This window comes from Antechinus flavipes, chromosome 1 (assembly GCF_016432865.1).
Source record: "Antechinus flavipes isolate AdamAnt ecotype Samford, QLD, Australia chromosome 1, AdamAnt_v2, whole genome shotgun sequence".
NCBI lineage: Eukaryota > Metazoa > Chordata > Mammalia > Dasyuromorphia > Dasyuridae > Antechinus > Antechinus flavipes.
The window spans coordinates 624781195-624800330 of NC_067398.1; the positions used below are offsets into that span (position 1 = coordinate 624781195).

Sequence of the window (19136 nt, forward strand, 5' to 3'; positions counted from 1 at the left end):
GATTTCTGTGGTAGCTTTCAGAATTAAGGCTAGAAATAAAAAACAAACATTCTGACTGGAACCTCAGTCCACACTATATATTTTGAAGAGCAGGCCAGTAGCATTAGCCTATTCAACAAACATTAATTTAAGAGCTTACTATGAGCAAAGCTCTATGCTAAGTAAGCACAGAATAAGCTAAGCAAGAAAGGTAGGAAGTAGGGAGAAAGGGAGGAAGGAAAGAAGGAAGGAAGGAAAGGAGAGAGGAAGGAAGGAAGGAAGGAAGGAAAGGAGGGAGGGAGGAACATAGAAAGGAAGGAAGAAAGGAAGGAAGGGAAGGAGGGAAGGAGGAAGAAAGTGGCCAGGATAGAGAAGGGAGGAATTCTGCTTACCTCTTACTGAGTTTATAATAAAATAAATTAGTAAATTTTGGCTTGGCCTGAGTAGTTTTTAGGGGCCCTTCTAAATTCTTACATTCTCTGATCGTGATTTCAGGTCAAATTCAACAAACAAATATTTAGCATCTTGTGTGTTCAATGTACTGGTCTATGAGTATCTCACTAGTCTATGTGCTTTGGATTAAAAAGGCATTTTAAAGTAATAAGGTAATAGCTTGTTTCATTTTCTCAGTGGAAAAAGGCTGAAGAACTCAATTTAATTCCCAGGTGTCCCTCCATTTGCACTTAAAAAGAACTTTGTGTGCTTGGTACATTCCAGTGTTGGTCTGTTTCCTCTGTGGAAACAGTTCCTTAAAACTCTGACAGAGAGCACAAAGGCGGAAACGGCAGTACACTCTCTTACTATAGGTATTGTTCAGAAAAAAAAGGACATTTGAATGATTCAAGGATGTTTAGTCAGAATTTGCATGGATGTTATCTGAGTGTTCTATTTTCTCACCAGTTTCTTCTCGCCCCCCCCCCCCCCCCCTCCCGTGAAGGCTTAGAACAAATTCCAAAGCAGGGTATCCACAAGGATTCAGACCTCAATTAAAATTCAGCCTCAGGTAATTATGAGTTTGTGACCCTGGAGAAGTCATTAGCCACTGTTTGCCTATTTCCTCAACTATAAGTGGGAAAAAATAATAGTATTTATCTCTTAGGATTGTTGTGAGAATCAAATAAAATAAAAATTGACTATATAATCTTACTCAACTTACCATTAGCAAGAAAATTTCAATGATCTTATCATTCCTTCATTCACTTAAATATTTAACTAACAGCACGAGTAAGATGTTGACCAGGAGAGTTAGCCCAATGAATTCCACAAGCTTACAAAACTATGAAGTATTTTTGGAAGTTTGATTGTTTACTAATCTTTCCCCTTCAGGATTTCATACCTGTTGATCCTTTGACATAGCATGACTCTTAAAAATTTATTTATTTTAAAATTCATCTATTTTAATTTATGGAATAAAACAAGCATTTCTATAACATTATATAATAAAAATATGATTGTACATGAAATTGCCAATCTATTATATACAAATTGCTATTGCTTTTAAATATATAATAAAGTTATCATATGCATTTCTTTCTTTGCCCTTTTCCCTTATCCTCCCCGTTAGAGATGAATCCCCATTGATTGATTGATTAAACTGTGATTTCATTAATACAGGAAATTCCTGAAAAAGAATTTCCCTGTGCAATGCAGATGGACCCTTATTCTGCAACTTTTAGTCTTAAAGAGTTTCCTTGGGCATTGAGAGATTAAAAACTTGTCCAAGGTCACCCAGGCATTGTGTCAAAGATATTACTGGATGTTAAGGGACAGGTCAATTCTCCAAGAGCCTCTACAACTATGGATCATAACATATGAAGACGTTGCAAGGCAGCTTTTGTTAACCAGGTGTTGCGGACTGGAAATGAGATAAATTGGAGGCAAAGGGAAGAGGAAAGAGGTCAGACAACACAACAGACTCTCATTCTCCCTGTATTATCCTCTCACAGGGGGAGATCCATTCTGGGTTAGAGCTCCAGCCACTGTCAGGTGGCTCCCATGAATTCCAGCAGCTCCCGTAAATTACAAAAACTGAAATCATGGTCTTCTTGACTTTGAGGTTCACTCTCTATTCACAACACTAGGCTGTATATCCCATTGGCCCCTTGCTATAAGGACAAAAGATAACACATGATTAAGCTGCCCCCAAAATAAACTGGTTGACTAAGATTTCATCTGACAGACTCTGTTTTATTGACATATAAAAATGTAGAGATTTGATTAATATTTTGGTAGTTTTTTGCAATGTTTCATTTGCTCTTTTTATAGTAGGAAGGCTATGGAGTTGGAGGTTCAAAAAGGATTTTTTTTTCCTTCTTAAATCCTACTTCCTAAGAGTTACTAATAGCAACTTTAGGGCAGAATTACCTAAGAGGTACATGTGCTCAACTAAGCAACCACTGAGTTCTTGGTTGCTTTTTTTTTTCCTTTCTGTTTATCTTTCTAAGCATATGTCATTACAAAGAATGGAGGGTAGAATTATCCAGCCTAAAAGGTGGGAGCCGCTGAGGCAGTACTGCAGTATCCGGCAAAAGAATAAATGAGCCACATGCCCATTTTGTTTGTCCATAGAACTTTATCCATAGATGATGTCATTTCTATATCCCTAACCCTTAGCTGGAAGAGGAGGATCTCCTAGAAAAATATATCAAAATTGAGTCTGAGAAGAGAGATTTCTTAAACAGTTAGCCCTTGGAAGAGAGAAAGAAATTCACTGAATAACAAGGGAAATGCATCTCAGTCAGCCTCATGATCAGTTCCCCTCTGAGGGACGACCAAACCTTGGGACATCACTGAGCCAGAAGGACCCTAGGAGTCTGATGGAAAAGTAAGATTCATCAAAGAGGGAGGAGAATTGGAATCATGAGCTACCTTGAGAATCTTATATGTTTTCATAGAGACTCCTGTGAAGCCTTTGTACCTGCTATATTTTCCAAAGGGAGAAGTAGACTCTGTCCTGTATCCAATATGTATTTGTCACATTAAGTTTTCTTTCACATTAAGCAAAAGACTCTGCTGGTCACATTTGTAGAAACCTAGTCACAAGTTATTCATGAACTATATTTGGAGATTTATTGGTAAACTCTCAGTAATGGCATACCAAACCAAAGTTATACTTATTTTTAGGAATAGCCCCCATGATTGAGCTTGTTTCATTTAATTCCAGAATTGAAAGTTGGGTGTGAGAATGTGGGGGGAAAGGGACCTGGCCTGTTGTGCCACAGTTCTTTCTTATTATCCTGACTCAGTTTTCCTAATTATCCGGACTCAGTTTCTCTAAATGGTCCTGCCTCAGTTTCTAATTGTTCTGCTCAATCCTGTAAAACCACCCCTCCCTCTTAATCATCAGAATATTTGATAAGGATAAAAGACCTATCTTAGACATCATGACCCCAGCCCTTCACTACTTACCAGAATATCTCCCCCAATCCTGTCAGAACCAGATCCATAGTCTTGTTCCCTCTCTCAGCACCCTGCCTCTGTCCCTGCCTACCTCCTGTGTCTGAACCACGTGTATTTATGTACATATGTATGTATATGTGTATAATATATATATATCATTGAGAACTCACATTGGTGCTGGATTCTTGGAGATGATAGTCTCATTCAGCCCTGGGACCAAACCATGGATCCATTTGGTCCCAGTAAATCTCTCTCTTTCAAATAAACTATTAAATGCTCTTTAATCTCTATCTTGCCTCAGTTTCTCTGGCATTACAGGCCCACACATTTTACATATATTATGTTCATAATAGTGTGCTATATTTTATGAAGGCCCCTAGTTTTCCAGGATGAAAATATTAGTCATCATTTGCTCTTCCATTTTCCTGACCCTCCAGAACCAATCAACAAACAAATCTTGTTCATTTTACTTCTGCCAAATGTCTGCCAAAAGTCCATCTCTTTCTTTCCATTTTCATTGGTACAACCCATCATCACCTCTTGATTTGACCATTATCCTATTTCCTAATTAATCTCCCTGCCTCCATAATCTCCTTTTGATGATCCATCCTTCACAAACCTAATTTGTCTAAGGTCTAACTAGATCAATACTCTACCAATGACTCCCCTCTCCCCCATTACCTATAGAACAATACGCACAGTTCTTAGCTTGACTTTTGAGTCACTGAAATCTAATTCCAACTTATCTTCCAGTTATTCCACAATAGATCCTTAATGTACTCTCTACTTCAATAAAATTGGACTATTTGCTGTTCCCCCTTTTCAGTTTTCCATCTGCTACTTCCACACATTTGGACACACTGCTTTGTGTCAAATGGATTCTGCCTCCAGAGTGCCTTCCTTCAAGCCCTGCCTCATATAGTTCTATTTCCCGAGGGAATCTTTGTCTGATAACCTGCCTACAAATGATCCCATTTTCTCCATGCCACACTGTTGGACCATTCCTATGCAACTGTAGTTCAAATTACATAAGCACCATTTGTATTTTGCTCATGTTAGCTACTTTCATTTAAGTCTTAGTTATTGTGCTTCATAATTTATCTCTGAGTCTCATTTTCCTCATCTGTAAAATGAATCAATTTTTAATATCAAAACCTTTTATGATTCTGATTCTAGATCAGTTCATATCATTCATTCATTTGAGTTTTTTGTTTGTTTCCCCCTTTTTTCTTTTCTTTATTTCTTTCTTTCCTTTTTTTGGATACTGAATTTCCTTATCTAAGGCAGGATACAAGTACAGAAGCCACTGAGGGCCTAATGCCATTGTTGATTGGCAAAGGAACTTTGACCTGCTCTATTTCTGATCAGGATAGATTACTCTCATTTGAAAAGCTCCTCCTCCTCCAGATTTTAGGCATGGGAGCCCCCATATTGGTACCAGTTTTAGTGCAGTTTCTTGATTGGTATTAGGCCTATTACAGCTCCCAACTCGAACTCCTCAGCCCATCAGCTTGAGCTTGCCTGGTTACAGGGATTATAATCATATGTCACCATACCTAGTCCATTCACTTATTCGTTTAAAAACTATTTATGGCAAGCCCATTATAGTCTCAGTATTTTGCTAGACATTATGGGGCCACTTTTTAAAAAGCATAAATCGTGGTTCTTTCCCTCAAGGATCTTATAGCATACATTTGCAGAGACAAGGCAAGCACACAAATTTTAAATAACAACACAGACAGGATATGATTAAGTGCTAAAATAAGTAGGCTTTCTATTATACCACAAAGTCTTCCTTTACACTGCTCTCTTTTGGCAGTAGTAATTGTGTTGTGGGGAGTAATCAAAGTGCTATGGAAATTCTACTGTATTAGAGTTGTGAAAAGCATTTGCTTCTATCGACCTGAAGGTGTTGGGTAACTGGAGTTAAAAACCACATATGAGATGGTAGCTTTATCACGTTTGCATTATAGTATTATGTAAGTAGCCTTGAAGTCAATTTAATCAGACATTCAATCAAGAACTCTTCATGGAGCACCCATGATATTTCCAGAATTGCTAGACAAAACTAAGTGAAAGTTGTTAGAAATACAAGTCCCTATTCTCTTGGAACTCATAATCCAATTTAGGAAGACTACCTAAATATGAAATAGTGAACCTAAAATTAGGAGGTTCTCTGTACACTAACCATCCTTTCCCTTTCTTTTTCTTGTTAAGGATCTATGAACACAATTATAAAAGAAAGACCTATGAAGAAACAGCTTTTTATTTTCTTGTAACTATATCCATTAACCTATCAATCATTTAATGAATCTCTACTGGAAACAAGCACCATATTAGATACTATGGAAAGATAGAAGAGGATAACTTGTAATCCATAGTCAAGTATGTGGTCTACTGGCCAAGTACCGCCTACAATCTTATTGAATGCAGCCCAAAAGAGATTAAAATGTAGTTCTTATCTGATTTTAATGTGTTGGTATGCTAATAAAAATGAAATATAGAAGCATGTGTGGTTTTCTAAGTTAATATGTAGTCCTTGTAGGAATCCCTATGTAAAGTTTAGAGTTCACACCATTAAATCAGAGAGGAAAAAAAAACAAAGTGCTAAATGATGTGGTACAAACAATAAAATAACCTCAGCTCCACCTCTTATTGGCTATGTGACTTTTATTTTGGTCAGATTATTGCTTTTCAATTTCAGTTTCCTTATCTGTAAAATGGGAAAAGTAAAACTTTGCAACATTTACCTTAAAGGTTTATTTTTAAGATCAAATGAGATAATGCATGTAAAATGTTTTGTAAATCTTAAAATGCTAGAGAAATGTCAGCTCTCATTATGCTTTGGGAGTGTTTGAAGGAGGAGCTCTCTAGGATAAAGAGTCAATTCTTGAAACTCTTTGTGGAAATTGATTTGCAAAAATTTAAGTGCACAGATTAACACAGAGCCTCTTACTGGGCTCTGCATGCTGAGGAGTTCAGCCTATTTTCATTAAGCTTTCCAAGTCTTCTGACATCCTTGCTTTCCCAGCTCAACTACATCTTTATTTGGGACTAATCAACTCATCTCTACAAGGCACCTGTTTCAGTGTCCCTTATATTAGAAATAATGATAAAAAATTCCTATGAAGACACAGATTTTATCTTCTTGTAATTTTAGCCATAACACATCAATTATTTAATGAATCCCCACTGAAAACAAGCACTATATTAGATACTATGGGGCATTGGAAGAGTTTTACATATAATCCATAGTATTTGTCTTCAGGAACTTTCCATTGAATTTGGAAAATAAATCTCATAAATATGTAAAGACTACTAGATAATACATAGTAAATGTCTAAAAAAAAGTGTCATGTGATGCTAGAGGGAGAAGTCTTTCAAGTCTGTGGAAGTTTCACAGAGGAAATGAGAAGGTCCTAAAGGGTTATAAGAAATAGTTGAGATAACATATCAAGAACCTTTTGGATTAAATGATTGATTAGAAATAGATTAGAAATATGAATTAGATAATTGAAAGACTACAGTTGAAATTTTACTTTAGACCTCTCTGTAGAAATCTCTACCTCACCTGAAATTCTATGATACTTATCAGGACCTTTATTTTTTTTTTTACTTTATCACATGATGGCTGTGAATCATTATTTACAAGTTTTATGAATCTAAATCTTGTCTCTCATTCTAGATCACAAATTCATTGAGGTTAGATATTGCCTTAATGATGAGCACAACTGAAAATATTCAATAAATTCTTGAATGAATTCCCAATTAGACAGTAAGCTCCTTGAGGGCAAGGATTGTTTCATTTTCATCTTGTATCTTCAGAATTCAGCTCAGTGTGCAGCTCAATAAATAATTGTTGATGAGTTAAACTGAATGAATGATCACTCTATACCAGATATATAACTTAGGGTCCCAATACTTCAGGCTAGTCAATGTTAATTCAAACAAATAAACCAGTGCATATAAACACATATGAAGTATATTTCTCAATAGCCAAATTTAAGGTATCAATCTTCTACTTTAATTAATTTTTAGAAAAGCCTCTCTGTCTCTTCTTTCATATCTCAAGTATTATTTCATAATCTCGACCATTTAATTTATTCCTTCCTTCATCTCAGATTTCAGGGATGAATCTTTGTTGTGGTTATAGTTTGTTTTGGGGGACAGAATTGAATTTTGTGGAGACCTGGTGTGAATACTAAAGAAAAAAGCTACTATATACCTTGAAGATAAAAGAGAGGCAGCTGAACCCCCTTCAAGCAGGAAGAAAGAAGTCAAGATGAAAGATTACACTGATTCTGCTCCCCGCCGCACCCTCCCCCCCCAAAAAAAAAAAAAGAATGTCAGGTTTCCTGCTTGGAATCTTGCAATTCTGTGAACACAATATGCATCTGCAAGTACTTAAAATATACTGGAAGTTTTAAAAATTATGGTTAAATTCTAACTCTAACTGTCCCCCCTATTTCCCCCTCTTAATTCATGTATACAATCAGACGAATAAGTACTTAATAAATTCTATTTGACTAACTTAAGGTAGTCAGTCAGCTTAAGGTAGTTTTTTTGGTTTGTTTTGTTTTGTTTTAGTTTTTGTTGTTGTTATTGCTATAATTCTCCTTTCCCTCCATAATATTGAAGGACAAAAAAATTCATTCCTATGTTCAATGGGCATATAGACTCAAAGAACTTTAGAAGTGATAGATAGCTTAACAATTATTTAATCCCCACTCTCTCCCTCTCCTTTCCTTTAGTCTCTAACCATGCACATTCTGCAAATAAAGAAACTCGAGTCACATCGGGGAGATATAACTTTGTCAAAGTCACATAGGTAATATATAGGACAATATCTAGCATAAAATAAGCATTTAATAAAAGATCACTCTAACTACTACCTAACTAAATAGTTATCATAAGCACTTAATATAATGCTCACTCTACTTGCTACCTAGCTAAATAGTGAGTTATCATAAGCCCTTCTACCTGCTACCTAGCTAGTTATCATAAACATTGAATCAATGCTGTTTGTGAGTATTTATCTCTGTATTTATATATCTCTGAGAATCAGCATATATATCTTTGTGTGTATGTATGTATGTATCCATCTACCCATCTATCTATCCACTGATATATCTCTGTCTACATCTCATCTCTGTCCCTCTCTCTCTCCAATTTTCTTTATACTAGCTCATGGAAATCCCAATGAGCCTTTTTCTGAAGTAGTTGCTGGACACCTCCCTCCCCCTTTTGACAACTTCCATGCTGAAGTTGACACTTTTCTCTATTTAGTATGCTGCAGTTAGTCAGAGCCTCTCCTATGGTATACTGTGTGGATCTGTCCTCCCCAGGAAGAGCTTTACCATATATATCTTCCCTGAACTCCTCTCCCCATCAAAAATTTCTGCATCTTTATTCCTCAAGTGACCACTAGTCATTCTGTTGAATCCCTCAGTCCTGATTTTATGCTTATAAATAGCTTTATTTATTAGCCTTACATCTGAGCATTCTAACAGAGGTGTTTAGAAGGAGCACTGGACTCTGAGTCAAAAGACCTGGCTCCAAATTTTATTCTCTGCTACAAGGAACCCAAGACAATATCTAATCCAATTCATTCATTTTACAAATAAAAAGATTGTGATGGGGTTAAAGGGGCTTGAAGAGGTCAAATAGCTAGTGAGTGACCGAGAATTTGAACACAGATGTCCTGATTCCTCAGCCTCTACATTTTCATCTTTTCCTACTGGTATAGTGGACAGGGAATCAAGAGGAGCTGAGTTCAAATCCTGACTATTAGTTGCATGATTTTAGCCAAATCATTTAGAATCTCAGACTTAATTTCTTCATGTGTAAAATGGAGATAAGAATACATACTTTTACTACGCTGTTATCAGATCAAATGAGAAGACATGTGAATGGTGTTTTGCTGAACCTCCATGAGGCAGCTAGGAAACACAATTGGTAGAATCCTGAGTCTGTGGTCAGAAAGACTGAGTTCAAATTCAGCTTCAGAAACTTAGTAGATAAGTGATTCTAGACAAGTCACTTAACCTTTTTGCCTCAGTTTCCTCAACTATAAAATAGGGATAATGACAGTATCTACCTTGCAGTGTTATTGTGAGAATCAAATGAGATAATATTTGTAAAAAACATTTAGCACATAATAGGTTCCTAATAAATGCTTCTTTCCCCTTCCTTCTTTCATAGAGGTTAAATTAATTACTTAAGTTAATATAGCTTTTAAGAGTCTGACTTGAGAGTAGAACCCAGATCTTGAGATTTACTGTTCAGAGTTTTTTCTAACCTCTATCTGCATTAAATGAATATATTTTGCTCTAACATACTTTGTGAGCTATTTAGGGGGCAGGGTCTATATCTCACTACATCAGCAATTCTCAGAGTTTTTGGTCTTAAGAATATTTATATGCTTTAAAATTATTGAAGATCCCCTTCCTCAACCCCTGTGCCTCCACTCCCCACACAGCTTTGGAACATGTGCCTTACATCTACTGTATTAAGAATTAAAACTTTATTTTAGTTTTATTTTAGCATTATTATGAAAACAGTTTCAACCTCACAACATCACTCCCCCCTCAAAGACTCCCAGTCTTGGGAACTCTGGACCACAATTTGAGAACCACTGAATTATGCTTATATATTCCTGATTGTTAGAACTGGGCCCACAGCAGGTGGTCAATAAATATTTGTTGTATCAAATGGAATCAGGCATTTGATAAATGTCAAATTGAATGTTTTTATTTTCATTATCCTGCTTTGGAATTTGCTTTTCTTTTAAACATATTGTGATTTTTACTTCATGAGGATAATCTCGTCTCAAGCAGAGGAACAGTCTGCCAAAGTCATTTTTTCAGAAATGCCAAAATCAACAAGACAAGAAAGGGGGAATACTGACAGAAACTAGAAAGTCTGGTCTTCAAGGCAAGCATGAAAAGGAATAGACTATAAATTTTAGAGCTGTAGGGGGAAAGCCACCACATGTGAAGAAATTATTATACTAGAAGAGAGGAAACATAGAAAAATCAAAGGGGACCAGCCTTATAATCAATCAAGAAGGCCTGAATTCTAATTTTGCCTCTCACACAGACCGACTAGCTCATCTGGGAACATTTCAGTGTCTCCCTGAGACTATAAATTGAAGGACAGTTGCAGATTAGCATAGATAGGGGAATTCCTCAAACTATGAAATCACAGGATAGGGCCAAAACCAAACAAACATTAAGCCCCAGAACTAAATATGTTAATATTTAGGAAATATACAAAGGGAAGGCCCAGAATTGTTTCAGCTGCATAATAAGCAGTGTTTACTTTTATCCAGAATCTTATCTTTGCATAAATGTAAATGCCTGTATTGGGAAAGAACAATAAGCAAATTCATCAAAGTCTCCCAATTATTGCTACTTGAAGCTCAATGATTAGTGATTATGAGTACAAAAAAATAATGACTAAGCCCTAGACTTCAAGGATCCTTAAGCCTGGATCCCTGCTATGAAACAAGTTTAAGTTTAAACATACCACTCTACATTAGGGCTTCTTAAACTTTTTCCATTTATGACCCTTTTTTGCTCAAGAAATTTTCATGTAACCTCAGGCATATAAGTATGTAAAACAGACATACAAGTCAAACATTTACAGATAAGTTATAATTCTGTGACCTCCACATTCAGTTATGAGATCCCCACCAGGAGTCTGACCCACAGTTTAAGATGCTTTGGTCTAACCTGAAGTCAACTGTTTTTGCTTGTGATAGGTTTCAAAGAATAAAAGATAAAGGAGCAGTCTTTTAGTTGGAAAATCCTGGATTTGTATCCCTCTAACATTATTACCACAGACAGCTCACTAAGATGTACAGAATACCTAAGGTGCCTATCTGCATTCACCAGTGGTGGTGGTGAAGTTGGTGATGATGCATTAAAAAAAATAATAATCATATAGTTTTACTTTAGGAAGTATCATTGATTTTAAGGGGAAAAACTGGCCTTTATAATATAAAAAAGAAACAACACTCTAATAAAAGCATTGTCTCTTCCTTCTTCCCTATTCTTTCCGCCTTAGGCACAACACAATTGAATTCTAGTTCGTAATTTACTAGATAGATGACCATAGGTAAGTCACCTAAAGTCTATCTCTCATTTCCTCTTCTGTAAAATAAGGAATTTGGGTTGGATTAGATGATTTCTCAGGATCTTCTTGCCTGACATACTAGAAGTCTAGTATGACTAGAAGTCATCCAATACATTCCTATACCTCTTGTTGCCCCCCATACTCTACAGTGTAGATGATCCCACCTATTTTCTGTGCTTAGTAAGTGTTGCTGACAGTCTACTTGACTTTTCTCTTTATTCAAAGCTAGCATCCAATCCAAATCTCTTGTTTGGAAGGAAATTGGTTGCTAGCATTTATTTTTGTTTTAGTAACTCAGTGCACCTTCGCACTTCCTGTTGTAGGGCGGGACAGGAAGAGGAAATACCAAAAATACTGCAAGACAGGCTAGTCTCATGGCATTTCCAAGTGACAGAAACCAAAAGCGATGGAAATCTGCTTAGGAACTCCTGAGAGTGAACTTCAGCTTGAGTGGAGCCTGGGATTCTAGTGGCCTTGAAGAGTTAATTCCACTTCCCAAAGGGATAGACACTTTCAGAGGGTAGTTTATTTGCAGGGAGTCTCTGACTCAAGGGTCATTTCTTCCAAAGAAAACAAAATAACTTAAAAATATATCATCAGTTTCTCTCCATTTATTAAGCTTCTACTGAGTAGCAATCTACTCATTGAGAATACTCAGCATTCTACTGAGTAGATATTCCTGTGGTATGTGAAGATGATGAAGCTACTTTTCCTACTAATATTAAAATATGGCCAATTAGCTAAAGTAAGAGATCTGGAGTCTGATCTGTAATGCTAAGTGAGTTTGTTTCCTGAATTGTAAGATGGCAATTATATGGCCCACATTGTTTTGAGAACCAAATCAGATAATAGATGTTAAACACTTTGCAAACTGTATAAATGTGAACTATTATTACCATGAGAAAATTACATAACCTCTCTGAACTTCAAGCAATAAATCTAAGAATTATAAATGGATAAACTCTTTGTTGGTAAGGAGATTTTCATACCAATAAAATCACAGATCTTTGATGGGTTAACATTGTCAATAACAGTTCATATTTACATAGTCTTCTATATAATTTACAAAATACTTTCCTTGCAACCATTCAGTGAGGTGAATAATGCAAATCCCTATTTTCTTGATTACCAGATCAGGAAAATGAATCCCAGAGTATTACTGTTCCACAGCACATAGTGTGTGAAAGCCAGAATCAGGATTTGAATCTGCATTTTCATATTCACACCATAATAATGTGTTCAACATGCTTTAATCATAACTAGCTTTTCCTAAACCAAAGGGCTATAATTCTGAGACAGCTAGAAGAAGTTATAGGTCCAAGTCCATCTTTTTGGACACAATTAAGGTTTACTCTATGAAAAAGGCATAATTTACTCCAACATAACCATTGTGTGTTAAAGATCTATTCAGAACTGGGCAGCTAGTAGGAAAAAAAGCTGGAATTTTGACTGGAGTCCCTGATCTCAAGGAGCTTACATTCTGCTACAACATGTAGCAATGCCAATAGTCCAAAGTCTCCTTGGAAAAATTGAGAAGGGAGAGGCCAAGGAAAAAAAAAACCTAGCTGATCTTTAAAGGGTGCTAAAAATTCTGAGAGGGGAGATGATGATGAGGGAATTAATTTAATATATGCTTGAATATACTAAGGTGAAAGGTGGTATTTTGCTGTCTAGGAAAAGCTAATCTAATGTGGTTGGAAAAGAAAGTGTATAAAGGGCGAGAGAAGTAATATGAGGCTGGATAAGTAGGTTGGTACCAGACTGTGGAAGATCTCAAATACCAGGCAGCAGTTGGGGAAATCAGGAATTGTTTTGTGTGGAAGGTGGTATTTGAGGCAGAAGAGAAAAGGAAGTGCATTGGGAGGGTGTTGGCATAGCTAATGCAAAAATAAAGAGATGGCAGAGTGCTTTCTATGATGCATGAGAAAGAGTAAGAAGGATTGTTTGGCTGGATCATAGTATATATGAGTGGAAAGGATATATCACTAAGATGGAAATATCTGTTGGGCCCTAGTTTTAAAGAGTTTTAAATACCTAACAGAGGAATTTATATTTTTTTCTTAAAGTAATAGAGAGCTGATGGAATTTATTCATTCAGAGAATGATATAGTCAATCTTAGGAAAGTCCCCAGCATTGTTAAATTGAAATGAATTGCTTAAGATCACATAGGCAGTAAGAATTTGAACTAGGGTCTTTAGAGTTCCAGTTAAGTGTTCTATTCCAAAAGCCAAAGGAAAAAGTAGAAAATTAATTGCTGTTCATGACCATACTCTTCTTCCATTTTCTTCTTCCTAATCCCTCTTCACTTCCAAGATATTTATCATCAAAACTCAGCTCAAAGAGAACAGCTAGGACCCTAGACCTTAGATTTCCCACACTGAATGAAAGAATGAAAACATCTTCCCTAGGTATCCTAAAGCTCTATTTCTGAAAATCTGCTCTACCATGACTAGTGAGGACAGAGGAAATGCAGACACTTGGAATTTCCTTTTATTCAATGCTGCTCAAAAGAAGTAATCGAGATTTTGGATGTAAAAATGTCCTTTTCTCTCCAGCATTCTCACATGCTAAATATGAATAGTAAGTCATTCAGTTATCTCACAGATTGAGTAGGGGAGGAGGGAAGAAGAGATGCTTCTTTTACAAGAAACATGAGGATATTGAAAATCAAGAGAACGTCATATGGTACATTATGTTCTGGGACAGTGCCGTTCTGTGGACTCTGGAGTGTATGTTTTTCACTGAAAGCATTGAATAAAGTAATTTTCTCTGTAATAAAGCACAAAATTTATTTTTCAAAGCTATCTGTAGGTTTTATAGGTAGAACCCAGAAGTTCATCAGGATTTTGCATTGAGTGGTGTTGCCTTTTGAGTTTTGCTTGTTTGTCAGTTTGCAAAGAGGTTGTTAAAGAGATTATTAAATAATAAAAACTCAATATCCCTGTCAGTATCAAGGGCTAGAACCGAAGCACTTCCCTAAAACAAAGTGAAATCATGAAATAAGCCAGTATGCTAGGTACATTATGATATTCTGAGCTTTTATGGCTAGCTCCAGAATTGCAAGATTGCAGGAAGATATAATAAATTAAGATTCATCCAGAAGACCTGAGTTCTAGTCTTAGTGCTTATATTATGCATGTGGACTTTGGGAAAATCACTTGCTATGACTCAGTTTCCTTATCTGCAAAATGAAGGGGTTGGGCTAAAGCCCCTTCTAATTTTATACTTAGGATCTCTGAATCACTTTTCCTTTCAATTTCCTTCACCAAGGAAAAAGAGGGACTAGACCAGATGTTCTTAAGGTCTCAGCAATTCTAACATTCTGTGATTTTAATATCAAACATTCAAGAAAACACCCCCATCCCCAGTTGAATCTATAAAAATATTCTTTCAAAGGCATCACATGAAGGGTTTCCCTGTGAGTTAAGATTACATGAGACAAGGATTATATAAAAGATGAATACATTGTACAATATCAAAGCATTCCTCAGCAACACATTACCCCAAATTTATCCCCCAAATGAATTTTGCCAAAAATAATCTTGTTGATTGCAAGAAAGTATACCACTCAGACAACTTCCCACTTAATTACCAATTGTATGACTATGCCTGAGGCAACATTGGGCAGATTCAGACTGGTCTTCATTCAGTTTTTATCTCCCAAATGCCCAGCATGATGCTTTGCACAGTAGGCATTTAATGAATGCTTGTGAAATTGAATTGGATTCTTCTAGAACAGGGAACCTTTACCCAATCTGTGAACTTAAAAAAAAAAAAAAAAAAACTACTGAGAATTGTATGTCAACATAAATGATTTCTTTTGTAATTCCATGTATTATATCTTGTACATTAAAAAATTTTCTGGGAAGCAATTCTCAGGTTTTTCTAGACTACAAAAAGAGTCCAAGACTCAAAAACGTTAAGAAAACCTTAGTGATACACAGGATCAAATTTAGGATCAAATCATAGGAATCTTAAGTTCTAGAACTGAAAGAAGCTTTCAAGATTTTTTAAGGCAAATCTCTCCCTTTTACAGAGATGGAAACTGAGGCCCTGAGAAGTGAAATGACTCAGTCAAAAGTCACACAATTTAAGTAAGTAGGAAAGCCAGAATTTGAATCTAGTTCTTCTGATGGAAAATATATTCCAAAAAAAAAAAAAATCACAATACATTTGGGAGCATTCAACTCATTATCCAGGGAAAAAAATGAAAAATTTACAAGAGAAATCATCAAGAGCAAGTGATTTCCCCAGCAATTTAAGAATAAACTTAACATACTAGACAGGATGTGTATTGTGCGTGTGTGTTTTAATTCCATATAATATAATGTAAAATTTAAAGTTTCAACAAATTGCAAGATGGAAAAAAGCAACCTAGTTCCCTAATTATCCCAAACATTCAAAGAAATCTAAGTCGGTTTCAACAAGTTAAAACCCTGTGTCCTGCCTTTAAATCAGCACCTCTGGGAATCTGCTACAGATATGGGGGATCTCTGTAGTAGAAAACAATGCACTCCCAGAGTTCTTTCTCTTCAGCTTCTGGGGCCAAGACTGGAAAACATTCCTGTCGGGGCTAATCAGACTACGGAGAGGGAAAAACAGCTGTCAACTAATGCAGAGGTGAAGTCTTTCAGAGTTTTGCTTCTGGAACCTCACACACATGTGGGAAAACTCCTTTGCTGATGAGTTTGGAAGCTTTCTGTTTGTTTATTTGGGGGAACACTTGAAAAAATTATTAAAATAACTCCTTTCAACAGCTTTTTTCAATTCTTACAATAATATCCCCGTTGGACTTCCCGCCCTCCCTTACACCTCCTTTCCCCCTCTCCCACCCCGTAACTCACCAGGACTTGTACATCTGTATTCCCAGTCCAAGCTTAGGCATCCAAGCTAAATCCATCATTATTCCATCTTGAGCTAAAACTCAGCCTTTCCCCAGCATCCGGAGCACACCATGTTTCTGCAATAGTTCTTCCCAATTCGTGTATGTTTGTGGTGTGTTTTTAAATCGGATATTAAACTCGATTCCACTGGACGGTTATCTTGAAAGCTTGGGATCCTACGAGTGAGGTTCTATGCCCATTAATTTCCCGCACGATAAGTAGGCACTAAAACTCAGAAGAACTAGCAGGAAGGAAAAACCGACCATGTGAGCAGGGGGAGGGAAAAAGAAAGGAAAAGAGAGGGAGAAAGGAGGGGGGTGGGTGGAAACCCACCACCCAACCACGCTGCTCTGTGGATAACCCTCGGGTTGATAGCAAGGATTTCAGGAAATCCAGACACTTAAACAGGAAATCTGAATACTGAATAAACATTCCATCATGTCCGCAGATACTCGGCACCGCGGGCTGGTCAGTCTCCCTTTAACCCTTCCTCTGCCGCGCCCTCCGAAGCGCCGGAATCAGTCTCTTCTCCCCCAGCCCCAGTCTGCTCACCCGCCTGCCGGCCCGCCTTTGTAACTCGAGCTCACCAGGAGGGGCCAGAACAGTTCTTGATTTCTCTTCACTATGAGCGGCTCTTCGAAGTCGCTTTGCAACATACCCCCTTTTCCTCCTCTTCCCGCTGCCCCGGTCCCTGCCCTTGCCCTTGCCCTTGCCCCCAGCCCCTGCCCCAGCTCCAGCCTTAGCCCCCTTCCTTTCCAGCTTAAACTTCCCTGATGCTCCTCATGAACTAAGCTCATTGGGGTATATTTTGTGCTCAGAAATGGTTTGTTCTCAAGATGCCTATCTATAGCAGCAAAGCATTTAAGAACAGACCTTTCTGCTCCTGGATCCCAAAAGACTTCTCAATCTGAGAATGATGTACTACACAAGAACTGATTTGATGGTTTTTTTTTTTTAATATAATAATGTTTTCTAAGTTCCTTTTTGCTATTAATCGACACTTCGTAGAGTTCTTTTCAATTCTTCTTTCTGAATTAAATTTTGTTTGTTTGTTATTTCTGGGATATATCAAGGAGTACCTGGAGAGAAAAGAACAATTCTTACTCAGAAAAAGAGAAAAGACCTTAGAGAGAAAGAGTGCTTGTAGTATGTATGTATGTCTTTGATTTGGGCCTCCTAGAAAATTTCTATACATCCTCTCTCTTCATTAGGGCCTTTTGTGTCCCCTCATGAATGATTGCCATACTCTGCTTTTTGTGGCATTTCATAAACTGCTTGTGGCCTGATTAAACAAAATAATATCAGAAGTAAAGCTGGGCTCTTAATTTCTTCTGGTGAAATCTGAAACTAGAGGTGCTTTCCACCATTGTTTGGGATTTTTGCACTACACCTGGGACTCAGGACCCTCAGGGTCTGTTAAAAATTCTGGAGAAGACCATAGTATTTAGAATTGTAATGGCCTTTAAAGACTGGTTAGTACAATGCTTTCATTTCACAGATGAGGAAATCAAGGTGCTTGGGAAGAAGTGACCTGCCCAAGATCACATAGCTAGTTAACTGGAAAAACTGGAACTAGAATTTGAGGTCTTCCCATTTCAGATCCTCACTTCTTTTCTGCTATATCACAGTGCTCTCTCAAAAGGTTTTGGAAAACCTGATCCAAACTTTGGTCCATTTGGATTGAGGTTAGAGCTCCATTTCAAGACAATGACTTGGTAATACTTGCTAAACTAAAGTGGGTGGTTTGAGTTTTTCTTATTCCTCTTAAAACTCAACAGATACTGAAATTCCAGGAGAAAGTAAATAGGACTATAAACCACAGACTGAAATTGCCCCTGGGCTTTACTAAGCTGTTCTATACAAATCTGCAAATCAGAATAGGATCATAAAATGTCAGCACTGGAAAGGGCATCTAGGTCAGAGGGAATTGACTTGACCAAGCCCACACAGATACTAAATCACAGGGACTTCATTAGAATGTCAATAGACTTCCTGCTTTCAAATAGTGCTCTGTGTACTATGCCATGCTGCAGTCTCAACATCTTAATCATTTTTACAGGATATATATATATATATATATACACACACACACACACACACACACACACACACACACACATATATGCCTCAATTTGATAAATTCTGCAAAATTATATGTGCTGAGCCTAAAGTCCTGAATTCAAATTTAGCCTTAGACTCTTACTAGCTGAGTAGCCCTGCTTAAGTCACTTAACCCTGTTTGCCTCGGTTGCCTCATCTGGAAAATGAGCTGGCAAAGGAAATGGAAAACCACATCAGTATATTTGCCAACAAAGCCCCCAAAAATGGGGTCATGAAAAGTCAGACATGACTAAAATGATTGAACAATAACCAAAAAAACCCTTTAAATGTTTATATTTTCTATATCTTTATACTTACATAGATTAAATTGGTGGGAAGGAATTTAGGACCAAAAACACTGGACTGAGAATCATGAAGTATGAGTCTGTCACTAATAACTGATTGACTGGTAACTGATTCTGCCACTAATAACTTTAGTGGATGCATGATTCATCTGCTTGGGTATTTCCTCTACCAGTCTAGATCCTAGCACTGTTAAAGTTTTTCATCTTAGATAGGTGGATTGTACAGTCAGGAAGATCTGGCATCAAATTCAATCTTGGAAACTTACTAGCTATGTGATTCTGGGCAGGTCACTTAATCTCTGCTTCAGTTACCTCAACTATAAAGTACTGCTA

General features: G+C 36.9%; 1 protein-coding gene across 4 annotated transcripts in view; it reads right to left on the minus strand.

Annotated features, from left to right (window-relative positions):
* The window catches only part of ASAP1 (ArfGAP with SH3 domain, ankyrin repeat and PH domain 1), a 594911-nt gene that overhangs the window by 439217 nt on the left and 136558 nt on the right, over positions 1–19136 (minus strand). The window contains exon 1 of one of the 4 annotated variants that reach the window (XM_051971094.1): positions 16360–16821. The exons of 2 other annotated variants lie outside the window; for them this stretch is intronic. In XM_051971094.1, coding sequence (XP_051827054.1) covers positions 16360–16418 — 59 coding nt within the window. In that variant the 5' untranslated portion in view covers positions 16419–16821. Of the gene's footprint in view, positions 1–16359; positions 16822–19136 lie in introns of those variants that run through there. One more of the 4 variants, XM_051971092.1, reaches the window with a different exon arrangement.